Raw genomic sequence first — 16829 nt, forward strand, 5'->3', positions numbered from 1 at the left:
TGGGACCGCTACCCACTCCCTGCAAAGCAGCCAAGAACCTAGGGATCTGGGTTGACCCCAGACTCTCCTATGACAGCCATGTGCACAAAGTGGTAGGGAAATGCTTCGGGGTGATGAAGACCTTGAACCGTACCTTAGACCTCCTCCCCCTTGAAGCCAGGCGCACTATGACCCAAGCTCTAGTGACCTCGAGGATAGACTATGGAAATGTGCTTCTGCTCGGAACAACACAAAAAAACATCAGGAGACTCCAAGTACTCCAAAATACGGCAGCACGCCTAGTCCTTAGACTCCCTAAAAGAGCAGCCTCTAAACCAGCCCTAGCCACTCTGCACTGGCTCCCAATAAAAAAGAGAGTCCTATTTAAAGCACTTCTTAGGTGCTACAGGATCATCTCACACAAAGCACCCCCCTACATGACTGATCTGGCTATCCCCTACGAGCCTAACAGAACTCTCCGCTCTGGGGGAACTGGATTGCTTAAAATTCCCTGCACCAAGAAAGCCAGAATGGGTGGCTGTTCCTTTCGTGTAATGGCTGCCAAGGAATGGAACTCTCTCCCCATGAGTATCAGACTAGCGGATTCAGAGGCCTTGTTCAGAAAACGTCTGAAAACCCATCTGTTTTCCCTCTAACTCCCTCTCCTGGCCCTGTCTCTTTTCTCCACAGCGCGGGGACACGCCGGGATGGCGTCACCATGCGCTTTACAAGCCCCTTTATTATTATTATTATTATTATTAACCCCTCTGGGCCACATCTCCTGTGAGCTGAAGTAGTACCCAACAGTGCCCTCCAACCCAACTTGCTGTTATCTGTGGATATCACCACAGGAGCTAGGGGACCCAAGACAACTATCCTTCTCAGAAAGTATGGATGTAACCACTATGGGAAAGTCAGCTGCATCTTCGCCGTCACTGGTATTAATGTCTTGTACATTTGAGATTGAGGGAGCCAATGAGCCAGGAGATGGTGTACCAGAATATACATACCTGGCTCCGAGGCACAGTGTTCAAAATGGATACCATCTCCCCCTGACTCCACAACATCTTGGAAGATGCTAAAGTTAAGACCAACAAATTCCGCAGATGCTGAATTGACCAGAGGTGTCTCTCCTCCGAGAGGAACACTTTCCTGCTTACAATGCAAAACCTTGTCCCTAGAAACTACAAAGCCTAAGTGGGGCAGAGATGTGATTTTGCATAGTTCAATAGGAACTTAAGTGTCTGAAGCAGATTGCACACTTCCTTGACATCTGTGTGTGCCTTTGAAAAACAAGAAGATGAAATTAGCCAATCATCGAGGTAAAGAAAAAGGTTAATACCATTACCACACAAGGTACACACCAATGGTGCTAGCAGCTTGGTGAACACCCTCGGAGCTGGGAAAGGCCAATGGGAAGGACCCTGAACTGAAGTGCTCGGTGCCTACAGCAAAACGAACATAACAATGGTGAGGGGGAAAAATCGGCACATGAAGGTATGCTTCCATCATGTCTACAGATGCCAGAAAATCCCCCTTGGTAAGGAAAGGAAAAATAGACTGCAGGGCAACCATCTTGAATGGACAATGTACAAGGATGGGATTTAAAGCCTTCAAACCCAATACTGGAGGAAAATCACCTGATGGCTTCTGCACCAAAAAGAGAATGGAATAAAACCCTTCTCCTTCTCTCCAGAGCAGAAACTGGAATCACTACACACTTTTCCACCAAAGTCTGATCACCATCCAACAAAGCCGGATGTCTCACCGGATCCCTTGAAAGTGGTGTTGGCTTGAACAAACTTGGAGGTAGGGCTGAAAATTCAAGGTGGTAACCCACCAAAACCACCCTGACTGCCCACTGATCTTGAACCGAATGCTGCCAAACCTCCAAGAAAGGATTCAGAAAAGGGGGTGGTGATGAACAGAGTGTCTGAATTAAGCCGGCCACTCTTACCCAGTCCAAAGATCAGGGCTTGATCCATCACCGTTATTTATCTCACTGCACCATCCCAGCTCAGAACCTGGCTATATGCAAATCAGTCTGTCCCTGGCCCAGTGCATCATGGGAACAGGGCAGACTAAACTACCAAGCCAATTCTTCACCAGAAAGGAGCCAAGCTACCGGGGACCGGTTTCTGGCATTTCAGCTGTTCATCACCACACCTTGTTGTTAAATATTTTGTCCACCATAAGCGTGGAAGGGTATACTCAGATGTGAGTCCCTTGCTCATTGCACCATCAGGATTCAAGCAAGCCGGGCCGACGACGGCTGAAATGCCAGAAACCGGTCCCCAGAAGCTTGTTTCCTTCCCAGCATAAGAATTGGCTTGGTAGTCTGGTCTGCCCTGTTCCCATGATGCACTGGGCCAGGGACAGATTAATTTGCATGTAGCCAGGTTCTGAGCTGGGATGGTGCAGTGAGCTAAAACACGGTGATGGATCAAGCCCTGATCTTTGGACTGGGTAAGAGTGGTCTGCTTAATTCAGACACTCTGTTTATCACCACACCTTGTTGTTAAATATTTTGTCCACCATAAGCTTGGAAGGGTATACTCAGATGTGAGTCCCTTGCTCATTGCACCATCAGGATTCAAGCAAACCGGGCCGACGACGGCTGAAATGCCAGAAACCGGTCCCCGGAAGCTTGTTTCCTTCCCAGCATAAGAATTGGCTTGGTAGTCTGGTCTGCCCTGTTCCCATGATGCACTGGGCCAGGGACAGACTAATTTGCATGTAGCCAGGTTCTGAGCTGGGATGGTGCAGTGAGCTAAAAAACGGTGATGGATCAAGCCCTGATCTTTGGACTGGGTAAGAGTGGTCTGCTTAATTCAGACACTCTGTTCATCACCACACCTTGTTGTTAAATATTTTGTCCACCATAAGCGTGGAAGGGTATACTCAGATGTGAGTCCCTTGCTCATTGCACCATCAGGATTCAAGCAAGCCGGGCTGACGACGGCTGAAATGCCAGAAACCGGTCCCCGGAAGCTTGTTTCCTTCCCAGCATAAGAATTGGCTTGGTAGTCTGGTCTGCCCTGTTCCCATGATGCACTGGGCCAGGGACAGACTAATTTGCATGTAGCCAGGTTCTGAGCTGGGATGGTGCAGTGAGCTAAAAAACGGTGATGGATCAAGCCCTGATCTTTGGACTGGGTAAGAGTGGTCTGCTTAATTCAGACACTCTGTTCATCACCACACCTTGTTGTTAAATATAAACCTCCAAGAAAAACAGGAACCCATCACCAACCTGAGGCAAATAGTTTTACTCTTTAAGGAAGCTGCGGGGTGGAAACCCCACTTCCTGTCTGGGGCCAGGTCTTATCGGAAACTGGGACACCCCGACCTCGAAAGGGCTGATATGCCCCCATAGCTGGAGGATTAGAAGCCTTTTTGTAACCAACCCCCTGACCTTGGAAAGCCGACCGAACAGGAGCCAGCAACTTTTTGATCTCAGCAGTCTTTTTAACCAGATCCTGTACATGTCGCCCAAACAACTTAGAACCATCAAAGGGCAACTTCATTAAAAGTGAACTTCTGGGCCGAGTCAGCTTTCCAAGATCGCATCCAAAGATTACACCATGCTGCACCTACTGCCCTAGATGCTGCTGCTGAAACACATATATTGGTAAATGCAAGGTCCGATAAGAATCGGACCTCCTCCTCCATCATACTTAACAAGGCAGAAGGATCCACCTCCCCCTTCATCAGATCTGGCAGGGATTGGAAATCTTTAAGCAAAGATTTGACCGCATAATTAGCATATGTATTCACCGACATCCCAACATTTGAAGCTGCATAAGTATGCTTCAAAGCAGTCACCACCTTTTTGTCCACTGCATCCGGAGGCAAGGCATCCTCCGAAATAACATTACCCTGTGTCGAAAGCCAGCCATGATGCTGTCCACCTTAACCACTGGAGGAAGCTCTTCTGCAGGGTTCTCCTCAGGATATTTTGTCAACCTCCCTCTATTCATGAGTAAGTACTTTACGAATGGCCGCATGGAGTGGAACAGACTCAGGCTCAGATAACAAGTGAAAACATCTTCCTCCTCAACTCGAGTTGGAGCAGGATCAGGAAGACCCAAATTCTGCGTCAGATGGAGCAACAGAGAGGACAGCTCCTCCCCATGGCGAAAACACCCTCTTGTACCCCCCGCATTCCTCATGTGGATCCACCACCTCAGGATCCGCCAACCAAGGATCTTTGAGAGAAATAGGACAGTCACTCTTCTGCAAGGTAGCCTCCACTGCCTTATCAATCCTGGCTTGAAATTCTGCCATAGAATAAACAGCTCTCAAAGAACCTGCTTCCTCCATATCTTCAAACACTGCCAAATCCACAAACAGAATCCACTGCCAACGCTCCAAGATACTGCCATTGTAATCAGCTGGAGTGCCGGCAATAAACTCCTGAAAACTCACGGGATCACAGCAGAATGAAGGAAATACGGGCACCATATTGGAATAGGTGCCCGTAGTAATAAAATCAGCGAAGAACGCTTCGCGTTCCCTGGAAAATGCCAAAAGCTGTCCAAACTGCATAATAGATGCAGCATAATGTGCCAAATGTTGCCAACAGCGCACTAGGAACCGCTAAAACAGGTTACTAGCAGTGCGATAAACACAATGGCATAGCACGGCCCGACTGCTCAAGCAGGGCATGAATGGACCAACTGACTTGGGCTAATACAGCAAGCCTAAACACGAATATGAAACAGAAATATACATAAATAAAAAAGAACTTCCAGTCCTTGTATCAACGTAATCATAGTCAGCTTGGGTCAATGAACAGAAGAAAAATATGACAGGAAGTAATGTCATGGTCTCCCATTTTAGGATGGCTGGGTAAATAGCGGCCACTTAGAGGAATTATTTTGTTGGCTAAGGAATATGTTCTGCAGTTGGAGAAGAATATCATGTGTAAGGACTGGGTCAGAGAAGAAAGGACGAGGAGGTAATGCAGGAGACAGGGCAGAAGGAACGTTGTAGCACAGCAAAGTAGCACGCGGTCTTGGACGGGATGGCGGATACTGAGCTCGAGTGCTACCTATATAATCTCTGTAATTTGTATTTTATTTCCCCTTTTGTTCCCCCCTGCATGTCTCCAACTGCCCAGAATATGGTTTTATCTGGAGGTGGGCTCTGCATACCAGAAAACGTAACTGACCTTCAAAGGGAAGCTACATTCGAGTGTTAAGTTGCTGTGTTTAACAGCATGTTATTGTAATTAATCCCAGAACATTAGATCAGAAAACTGGTCCCTACAGGGGCAAGTGTGCAAATGGTTCCTTCCAAGGCTTTATGTTCCAGAAGGTCCCATTGGCTAAAGGCTATCTCTGTAAACCCGAAGGTCCCTTTATCCTTCCAGGACTCCTTCAAAGGTTTTAGGCAATTAAGGACTTTGTATTCCAGAACGCTCTATTTATTGCTCACTGAATTTTCTCATGAAAATACTTTTTATGTAACCAGTCTCTTAACTTTGTATTGTTTTTTTGTGGAGCCAACTTCTTTTGTCAAACATGTTTCTTCACAAACGGAGTAAAAGCCACAATTGCTTAACAAATAGACTTGCTTCGATTTTGTTTTTAAGAAAATGAATAATCAGGGCTTTTGTTGGCCGATTAACAATGCTTAATTGTCAAGCTGAACTGCAACCAATCCCTGACACTCACTCCCTCGCACCCGCCTGTTCTGGGACGCAGGTGCTAACTCTGCTCTGAGTGAATATTTGTATCTGTCAGGTCCCAGATTGGAGGTGATCTTGGCCCTCCAGGGAGGAGGTAATTCGGTGGACCGCCTCCGAGCCAGAGAGAAGCACAACCTACTCCCCCTCACCACTGCTCCCTCTCTCAGTCAATTTACCTCATGGCGATTGTATCAAAACCAGCTATTGCAAACCTCGGTGGATCCATTAGCAGTCAATAATCACGCGAGATTTATTACTTTTAATTGCTGAATTGCTCCCGCTCCTTCCATTCCCTTTAGTCATCGCTAATTTCCCGCCTTCTCCACCGGCTGATTCTCTACAGACCCCTTAAACGCTGTTTGGCTGCTCCTCCTCCTGGCTGCACTTGGCAGCATGTCGTGCTCTCGAAAGCCAGGCTAGCACGCCACAGTATCAGCGTGCTCTCGCCCCTTGGCCCCTCACAGTCCTTATGAACCTGGAGGGCAAAGCGTTCTCCAGGCCGCTCCTTGACGTTGTTGGCCACGTCCAGAAGCGCAACTAGAGCCACATTTCGGGGGGTGGATAGGGCTAAGAAAAAATTTCAGGGGGGCTGAAACATTTAGCAGTAGGTAGAGTGGCGCTGCAGGGGTTCTTAGAAGGTGTGAAACATCAACAAAGCCTCTTTAACATGCACATGGTCTTTTAAAGACCTGTGAAGTGCTCGGTGGCGGCTGTGTGTGTGCCCGGGCTGCCACACATGAGGGGGCGGGAGGGGGGGAGGGGTTGGGGGGATCCTGCAGCAGCACACTTTCAAGTCCCACACATGATAATAGACCCAATAGAAACCAATGGGAGAAATACATTGTCCCGATTCTTTTTTGAAAATGTCCCACTTTCCTCTTCTAAAATGTTGACATGTGTGCTACTGGCTCTCACAGAAAATTGCAAACAGTAACAGCACTATCTGTCACTCTTGTTAGCAGTGTCTCCACAAAGAACAAGTGTTTGCTTCACATGGAGACCACTCTCACATACCTATGCAGGATAACTGGTGGCAGCAGTTCTTAGTTATGCCCGAATCTGTGCTCAGAAGACAGGACTCGTGCAATTAAACATCAGAGCACCGAATAGCACGGCTGGTTCTCTTAAATGCAGCTCCTGTCTCTTGAATCACAGGTGAAAGACAGGTGTCCCTTCCTGCACAAAAACAATCCTGCATGCAATGCAGGCACCTTAGATGATGGTGCATGGGTGCCTGCGTTGGCACTAGGCTACCAAAAGGGTACCAGCGCAGACGGAAAAGTCAGGAATATGCCGAATGCCTTAAACATGGCACATTCCTCTCCTTTCCCATTGACACAGCACAGAAAGGTGAATTGCTGCGCTGCACTTCGCAGCTATTTCATAAATATGCCCCTGAGTTCCTTAATGATGTTGACGATTAATAATTCTCGCAAAGAGTTATTTACAGAAAGTACCAAGCCGAGACCCCACCTTAAAGGTGTCACCATGTCTCAGACATAAACACTACATAACCCTGCTTCTAATCTAATTGCATATATTGGTGCAGATGTATTTACAGAGCATAACTTTCTAAGTATACACCCTTCCACTAAACCCATAAACATCAAGGGCCATGTTCACGACCCGGTCTGCGTTGCTTTTGCACCACGCAACGTGGTGCACGAGCGGCGCAAACCTTGCGTCAGATTTTTGAAGCCACGCGAAGCCACTTTGCGTGGTAAATGTAAATGTAAATGTACAGGAATTTATATAGCGCAAATCACCACTGGTTTCTAGGTGCTTGCTTAGGGAACCCGTCCTGGTATTCGCCTGTGAGATAACCCCAGCAGGGTATCCGCAAGGTGAAAGCCAGGCATCCCGCCGCGAAGGGCCGTTGTGGAGATTAAGCAAGCTATTGCCCAGAGTCGCAGAGTGTGAACCCGTGAATCGAGTAGGCACCGGAGCGAGAATTGTCGAGTCCATGGACATTTTTTTAGGACTCAAGACCCTGCCGAGCCGGGAATTGAACCCTGGTCCCGGGCTGACCTTTGCTTCCAGGTCTGCCTCCTCTAACCAGTGAGCCACACTTCTCTTCTTGGTGGCACCAAAAATCTGGAGTAACGCAATGCGGCACAAGTCGCTGCGTTGAGATACTCTGTTTTAGGAGGGCATTCCATGGGCATTGCATGGGTGTTTTCCAACACAACTCTCATGGTTTTTGACTCATTACCAGATTTAGAAGACCTTGTACAACTGGGAATGCACCAAAAAGATATGCCTTCCCAGGAGAGGCGTAACAAGAAAAAATATCTTTATTTCTTCTCACTACTTTCTATTTCTATGTGGGCTGAATTCTACAGCACACATAGAAAGGGGAATAGGCCTCTCAGGATTGTTTTTGTGCAGGAAGGTGTCACTTCCTGCGCAAAAACAATCCTGCATGCAATGCAAGCACCCTTGCTCTGTGGTGCTAGGGTGCCTGTTTTGGCGACAGGCAGCCCATTCTGCACCAGCACAGAGGCAAAAAATTAGGAATGTGCCATATGGCGAATTCCTGCCATTTCCCAGTGATGCAGCGCAGCAAGGTGACTTTCATAAATACGCCCCTGTGTGTTTTTGCCTCTCTTTGCTTGGAAAATGGCTAAGTGCCACTGCCAGGACCCAAAAAAATAACTGCTGCTGCCCCCCACTGGCAAACGTCAGCTCAAATACAGCACTGGGAGGAGTTTTAAAACATTTTTTTGAAGTTTTACATTAGTACGAACTTGGTCCAAGCAGTGCCAAAGTCAGTTTGTCATAGGCCTTAGCTCAAGGAAGGACATGCCCCGCAACCAAACCCCATGGCTTCTGCTTTATTTGTAAAATACAGCAATAATCAAGGTTTAGCATGCCTCTGAGAGTGAGTGAGAGTCCCACTGCCAATGCACCTGCTGTATCAATGAAAGCTACGCCCTTGGGCCCAAGAGTATTAAAGAGCTTTACAGGAGAACCAGATTACTACACATTTTTAGGCACATGGAGATTTAACGATTAGCTGAGAATCTCACAGACTCTCAGGGGGGCGAATTCTCACAAACTGCAATTTTATGCTAAATGGTTTATATATTACACCCCAAGTTATGTAAATAAAAAAATATTAAGCTAATCCAGTAAACTGTTTTAGATGGACTACCACAGACATAGCCAACTGGGCCCAATCCGTACGGAACTGAGATAGACAAACAGATGCATCTAACCTTTTCTGTTATGAGAGTTAATTAGGATCAATAAAAACTACCCTGAGCTACTAATTAGTGTTGTAATAGTAATTACATTAGACAAGATTAGGCTAGTGGCCTCCCTATGTTAAATTATACGCAGTGATCACCTTTGCATAAGGCAGGCTAGCCATCAGTAATGTAAAAAAAAGGCTTTGTCAATTTGTAATGCCTTCACATGGGAAATACTAATCAGCCATATCTTAAATGCTCCTGGCACCAAGGTAACAATATTATTAATAATACTCCCCAAAGTCACATGATTTATCACTGAAATATCAGCTTTAAATATAATTTGAAAATTCAACAATCATCTTAGTCCCCCGCATCCGAAGAGCGTCTTCTGGTGGCCGATCGTTCTCCCACTTCGCCGCCAAGACTTGGAACACCCTCCCCATCCCCCTACGACAGACCCAAGACATGCTGACCTTCAGAAGACTCCTCAAGACCTGGCTCTTTGAGCAGCAGCAGCATCCACCCCCCCTCCCCCCCCCCCCCCAGTGCCTAGAGGCCCTCACGGGTAAGTAGCGCGCTTTACAAATGTACTGATTGATTGATCGATTAGTTCTAAAACTACGCACAGTCTTGTTTCAAATATCCATTGTTTACATTTTTGTGCACATATATTAATTCAGTCAAGCAAAAGCTTATAATTCAGTAAGCTGGACTGAACACAGGAGAGTTACTTCTAGGCAGCTGGAGAGCTACCTGAAGCTCACTAGCTACTCATTGGAGAAGCCATTAAAACATTTTGGGAAGTCATTTTCAATATCTTCGGTAGCAATTTTTGATCCAAATCCCTAGATACTCGAATATTCCCCTGCTTGGATATTTCCCATTGCAGGGAACAGCTAGAAGTTACCAAAAGCTGATCTTTTCTGCAATGTTCGTGACTTGTTCACTGATTTTGCAGAGATGGAGGACCTCTCTATATCCCTGTTTGGCAGAATGGCACAAGAAAATGAATAAAGTGTGACAGTAAGGAGATTATAGGCGCAAAGACCTGGTGCAGGTTTTAAATTCTTGAAGATATGGGACCCAGTGTATATTGAATAAAAATGAGCTAGAATTTTTCTTTTAAATAATTTTATCTCGTTTGGTCACTTTAAATAAAATTAAACACATATCCAATTATTCGCCAGGTCACTGGATGCTCCTCGAAATATGAATATGAATAACTCAATATGGAACAGACTTAATCAGACTGAAACAATATCTTCTTGGTCGCGGCTAAGGAACCTATTGAGTGTGTCCTGGCCATTATGCATGATGGTAGTTTATGATGTGAAACACTTTTAGTGTATTATAGATAATGTGCTTTTTATATTTGTCAGCGTGTATACTAAGTACCAGGCCTTCCTATTCTCACCGTTTTATTCAGATGTGTTGTTTGCTTTGTATACTCATAACATACATGCCAACATTTTAGAAGAGGAAAGAGGGAGATTTAAAAAAATAATAATCAGGAGAATGCATTTTCTCAAATTGACTTGTATTTTGGTCTGAATCGGATCTATTGGCATGTATGGGACTTGTATGTGTGCTGCTGCAGGATTGGACATCAGAAATGTAAATATAGGTTTTTTCCTTACCTGTCAGGAGCTTAGAGAAAAGGCTTTGACAGGGGGAGAGAGCTTGACAAACAGTTTGTGCTTTGGACTGCAGGGGCAGGTTGCTGGCAGTGCTTACTCTGAGTCACACAAGACGAGTCCCTGTTGGCTGAAGCCTGCCGAGGAATTAGGTTTTTGCAAGCAGGAATCGGAAGGCAGTAAATTAGCCTTGAAATCGGCATTCTCCTGCCTGAATCGAGAGGGTTGGCATGTATGTCGTAAGGAGCTGGTTTGATGATCTTTCTGTGTAATTCGTATGTTGTTTGCACCTTCAAATTAAAAATAGTAAATAACAAAAAAAGAGGATCTCACAGGATGTTGAGGTAAGGCCGAGGGTCCTACCTGGTGCCTCAGTTCCAACAGTGGCAGTTATGGCCATTAAGCCACATCTCCTCGCCACAGGATAAACAGGTCCAAACACAGCGCAGTGCCTTCAAGCAGCGGGCACTGTGAGATGATGGGCAGACTTAATAAGCTCATATTGGTGGGCAGTCTGGGGTTCCCACGCTGTGGCCACTGCAAGGATATTTTACCGGTAGGCACTCTGATGAGCTGCTATTGATGGGTGCTATAAGGGCTTTCTTTAATGGCCAGTTGTGGGAGACAAGCAGTTGTAGGAAGGGCAATGAATTGGCAGTATTCACTCTGATATTCTGGCACATGGGGCAACTTGAACCAGAAGGAATCTGCACTAGTGGGCATCGTAAACAGCTGTCACTGTTGGCACAGTGGAACTTATTTACAAGCCCCTTGCGCCACGGGTACGTCACTTTTTCCCATATTAAAAGTGACACACCGGTGGCACAAGGAGCTTGGAAATAAGCCCAAGTGTGTCAATAGGAGACTGGTGGGAGTTGTGATGAGTGGGCGCTGGTTCTCACTCGCAGACAGGGTGAGCAACTCCACACAGGAAGCACAGGAACGTAAGCAGTTGTGAAGAGTGTGATCAAGTCCTGCTGGAGGACTGTGTGTGACTCTGGCACTGGTGGACCCTGTGAAGGTTAGCACTAGAGGTCATGGTGAAGAGCCACCACCTCCCCACCCACACCTCTGATTCAAAATCTGCTCAAGCTGTGTTTAAAAAGCTCAAAGGCCATTTTAGTTGACAGAAGCTGAGTATCTCAATCTGGATTCCCACAGTCTGTCTTCACTCTTCACTATCAGTGGCAGTCGAGCAGGCAGCCTTTACTGGATTTAGCAGAGGCAGGCTGGCAAGGCTTTTTTATGCTTGACTGCAGTAATGGTAACCAGTGCTGGGCATGCTAGCCAGCAAATCAGTTTAACCCGTGACATGCCAATGCCTCCGAAAGATAACTGGGGCTGGTGGAAGGCTTACAGACGGACAGAGTTTCAATTAAAGGTCTTTCATCTCCTTCAGACCAAACATTCTGCTTGCTCTCTTCCCTCCATTTGCCTTCTCTGTCTGGGCTTCCATTTTCAATCCCTTGCCCTGACAAACTGTTTTCCATCGTCTCCTACAGACTATGTTCCCATTGTTCATTAATTGCCTTAATAGACTCTTTCGTCATCAGCTACACAGCTTGTTGTTATTTTTCATCTATTGCCCTGACAGACCCTTTCATCATCACCTACAAACTAATACCATTTTGAATTCCCCTCCATGACAGACCCTTTCATCATCACCTACTGATACCATTTTTTATTCACCTCCATGGCAATCTCTTACACTATCATCTACAGACTGGTACCATTGTTAATTCATCTCCCTGATAGTCTCTTTCATAAACACCTACAGACTGTTACCCTTTTGTGGTATCTGGTTCTCAGTGCTATGCATCTTTCCTGATCTTCTACCTTGCTGCTCAGCCAGGGTGGATGTGCTTTGGAATGCCGGTGGATGGTGAGGTAATGGAATGTTGGGATGCCTGGGGATAAGTGTGAGCTGGGAGTATGGGCTGAGCAGCAAGGGAGCTGCTCCTGGTGGGGCTTCATTATATCTACTTATCTACATCTAGAACTCCATCATTAAACCTTCATCATCTATCTACACCTCGGCTACTGGACTTATTTTCCCTTACAACACCTTTTTATTTGGGAAACATTATTTACCAGGCAGTCTGAGCCACGCAGAGCCTTTACAAAGCAGTCTGAACGACTACTGTGTCTTTACCATGCGTCTCTTTAGCACGCAAGCTGTTACAACGACTTGCTTTAGGGAATGTGGTGCTGGACTGGTGCTGGATTTTAAGTCCAACACTTTCCCTACTGATGAACAGACTGGAGTTGGAATAGAAAATAATACCAGCACCTCCCTAAGGCAAGTCACTCTAACAACATGCGTGGCAAAGGAACGCGTGATAACGACGCATTCGTTGTTTAGACTGTGTTGTTAAGGCATGCATGGTTCAGGCATGCGTGGTTCTGTCATACAACCTTTTTATTCACCTTCCCGACTGTCTTTTTCAGCATCACCTGACGGTCTTTCCATTTTTTGTCTTTTTCCCTAACAGACTCCTTCATCATCATGTACAGATTTTCCATTTTTAAATCATCTCCCTGATAGTCTTTTTCATCATCGCATAAAGTGTTTCCATTCTTCATCCATCACCCTGACACATTCTCTTTCGTCATCACCTGTAGACCATGTTCCCATTGTTGATCCGACGCCTTAGCAGACTCTTTCGTCCTCACCTACAAACTCTGATCAATTTTTGATCCCTCTCCCAGATGGACTCCTTCGCCGTTAACTATAACACTGTATTAGTCAACACAGTTGTTAGACATTCTTTCCTCTTGACCTCATGTATGGATTGAGGAAGGGGAAAGGAGGACCTGGGAAAGAAAGCGCGAAGCCCGGGTCACTTTTCATTGTCATTGTTTCCTTCATCGATCCACAAGATGGACGGGCAATAGTAACGTAACCAGTGTATCGTGGGCCCTAGTGCAAGGAAGAAATGTCCCCCTGTCAGTTTCAATTATAAAATACAGCAATAATCAGGGTTCAGTTTAGTGGGCTCCTCAGGCTTCTGAGCCCTGGTGCCACTGCACCTGCTGCACCAAGGAACCCCCCCCCCCCCACCCCACGTGGCACATGATCCCATCAAACAGCATATTTCACATTTAATATGACTCTACAAACACAGCAAAGGATCAGGAAAGTGTCTTACCAGATTAGTGAAGATATAAGTGTAATACGCTGACACCATCCCCAGCTCAGACGCCTGTGGAGAAAAGAAATCACATTAAAGAACAGAGAGACAGCTCCATCCTCCAGGCTACAAGGAGCAGGCGGACAGGGAAGCCCCAGAGACACTGGGGTGGATGTCTCTTTCTAGAAACTGTCCAATAGGCCTCCAGACGAGGGGAGCAGAGAGCAATGAGGAAGCTGTCAAGATAGGGGCCCACTCTGCGTCAGAGAGATGTCTCTGTGGACGGAGGAGGGGAGGGGTGTCAACGCAAGATAGGGGGCAGGAGAGAGGAGGAAAAGCAAGCGAGGGAGAATGGGTGAGAGCAGAGTGAAGAATAATGGCTGTGGGAGGCCGAGGCACAAGGTGAAGATGAAGGAGAGAGGGAGACATGGAAGGGTGAGGGGTAAGGCATTTGAGAGAGAGTGAGAGAGAGGAGGAAAGAAGAGAGAGGGGAAGATTGACAGCACAAATAGGAAAAAGAAATGTGGATGTAGAAGTAAGAGTTGAAACAGAGCGAAGCAGAATGGCACCAAGAGGAAAAGCAAGAAAAGAAGCATTGGAAATCCAATAGGTTACATTTTGAGTCCTTTAAAAACCCTGCTGTAGTGATTAAACAAGGTCAAAATGATAACATTCCGAATATATTGCATCTATGAGACAAAAAATTTAATGTGTGATAATTACGTTTACTTTTACGTTGTGAAATAGTGCTTTGTGTACAGCAATACGCGCACTCTATAGGATGGGAATGATACCCCAATAGCACGATTTGACAGAATAATAGTCCTCTGGAGACAGCAATATACCTCTGGGCTCTAAGTGTGTTTTAAACTATTGGTAACAATAAGTCTTGCAGACAGCTGCACTATCAGACAAGACCTTAAAGGGAATGAAAAGGAGTTGGAACGAGAAATCACGACAGCAGGAATGGGTCAAAGAGAAAACTGATGGGTGAATGATTAAGCAAGTCTACCAGGGAGAGGGGATGGAATAGCAAAGTGAAAAATAGGAGATGTGGGTTAGCAGAGAGGTGAATGGATGTGAGATAGTGAGGAGGAATGGAAGAAAAGGGACTAAAAGCAAGTGAAAGAAGAGAGCGAGATGGGAAAGGAGAGCGAGTACATCAGAGGGGAGGCAAGAAGAAGTGGTAGTATGAGTGGAGGAGAGCAGGCGAGGGACCATGGCCTGACGCTTTTAAGGGTCTTTTCCATTCTGTGTCTATGGAAAAATATCTCAAAATACCAGAGGCAGATAACCTGTCGTCCCAGCAACACAAGAAAACTCAGAAGTGCACTGCCTACATCTACATTAAATGATCCCAAGCAAAGGCATACGCTCCCATTGGAAACGGCAATACTAACACCAAGTAACCTGCTACCGAATGCTAGACAGGAGCTACACTTTGTCAGAATACTAGCTCATTGTGAGGAACCCCAAACATGGTGAGTGATCGAAGTATGAAGATGAACAAACACTTAGATCTGCAGGTTCCAAACAGAGGCAAACAATGACTATGCGCAAGGTCAGTGTTAGAAATGGGGGTCTCTGGTTGGCAGTGGTATGCACCCTGTCCAAGTAGGGACCATTCCTTCTATTCAGGGTAAGGGGGTTACACACTCAAGATAACCCCTGCTCACCCCCTTGGTAACTGGGCATGAGAAGTCAGGCCTACTTCAGAGGCAATGTGTAAAGTATTTGTACATAATACGCACAGTAATGCAGTGAAAACACTACAAATGGACACCATATCAGTTTAGAAAAAGAACCAATCTTTATCTAAACCAAACAAGACCAAAACAACAAAAATCCAACATACATAACTCAAAATATCACTTTTAATTTTTTTTAGCAGTTCTGTCTATAGAACTCTGTGGATGCAGTGATTTTAGCTCAAAATACCTTTGATGCTTCAAAATCCAAGACGAAAAACAGCCTTAAAGGAGGAAAGCATCAGAAAATACAGCAATGCGTTGGTTATTGAGTCCTTGGGGAATGAATGTGTCAGTTGTGCTCATGCAGGAGAAGTGTTGCATTGATTTCAGACTGCGAGGAGAAGCAATGCATCAAATTCAGATGCAACTCCTTTTGGCAATGCGATGCATTGGAAACTTGGCGCACAGGTGTGATGCATGTGAAAATCCAGGTGCTGCAGGTTGATATAGTAGTGAGACAGGCACTGCAACCATTTCCATAGCTGCAGACAGGTGATGCGTTGATTCCTTCAGCCACACGGCAGGGCCTGCGTCGAAGTAGGAGGGGGGGTCCCGGACATCGGAGACCCAGTGCTCTGGACTCAGGCTGCCGCAGTTCTTCAGGCTGCAAAAAGGTGCTACATCAATTTTTCAGCTGCACCACAGGGATGGTTGGTTTTTCAACCGCATACCAAGCTTGCAGCTGGAAAATGTAGCTGGAAAGGCGGTGCAGGGATTTTCAAGTCTTGAAACAGCAGAAGCACCTCCAAGGAACCTGAACAGGATTTGGCACCACTTAGCAGGTCAGCACTCCCAGCAGTGGAGTTCACAGATGCTGCAGATGAAGTCTTTGATGGCCTTGAAACTCCCAACAGGAGGCAAGCACATATAGGTCGAATAACTATACCCCTTTTAGCATTTGAAGTAGGCATACTTCAAAGGAAAGTCTTTGTTGTCCATAAAATCATTCCTTGTCCTGTCTTGGTACCAGACACACTCTGGAGCAGGGGGGGCAGTATTGTGAGAGGCCAGGCACAGCCCTATTCAGGTGTCAGTGACAACTCCTCCCACCACTCTAGCTCAGGAAAGCCTGTCTGCCTGGCGATGACCATCAGGATATGCAGGGTACACCTCAGCTCCCTTTGTGTGACTGTCTAGAATAAATGCACAAACAACCCAGCTGTCAGTCTAAACCAGACATTAATTCCACAGGCAGGCAGTGACGCAGAATGGTAAAGCAAGAAAATTACCACTTTCTAAAAATGGCATTTTTCGAGCACAGAATTTAGAAACCACCTTCACTAAAATATTTATTTTTAAATCTTGAGTTCAGGGAACCCAAACTCCTAATCTCTTTTTCCAATTGAAAGTTACACTTTTAAGATGTTACAAGGCAGCTACAATGATAACCCATTGGGAAGATAATCCTTGCAATTGAAAAAAAATGCAATTGCCAGTATTTCACTATCAGT

The 16829-nt window shown here is 45.9% G+C and overlaps 1 protein-coding gene across 1 annotated transcript in view; it reads right to left on the reverse strand.

The window, feature by feature from the left end:
* The window catches only part of LOC147659610 (glutamate receptor ionotropic, kainate 4-like), a 214047-nt gene that overhangs the window by 187930 nt on the left and 9288 nt on the right, over nucleotides 1-16829 (reverse strand). The window contains exon 2 of the mRNA XM_086951606.1: nucleotides 13646-13699. Within this exon, the coding sequence (XP_086807732.1) occupies nucleotides 13646-13699 (54 nt within the window). The remainder of the gene's footprint in view (nucleotides 1-13645; nucleotides 13700-16829) is intronic.

Source organism: Lissotriton vulgaris, unplaced genomic scaffold, assembly GCF_964263255.1.
Source record: "Lissotriton vulgaris unplaced genomic scaffold, aLisVul1.2 SCAFFOLD_401, whole genome shotgun sequence".
Lineage (NCBI taxonomy): Eukaryota > Metazoa > Chordata > Amphibia > Caudata > Salamandridae > Lissotriton > Lissotriton vulgaris.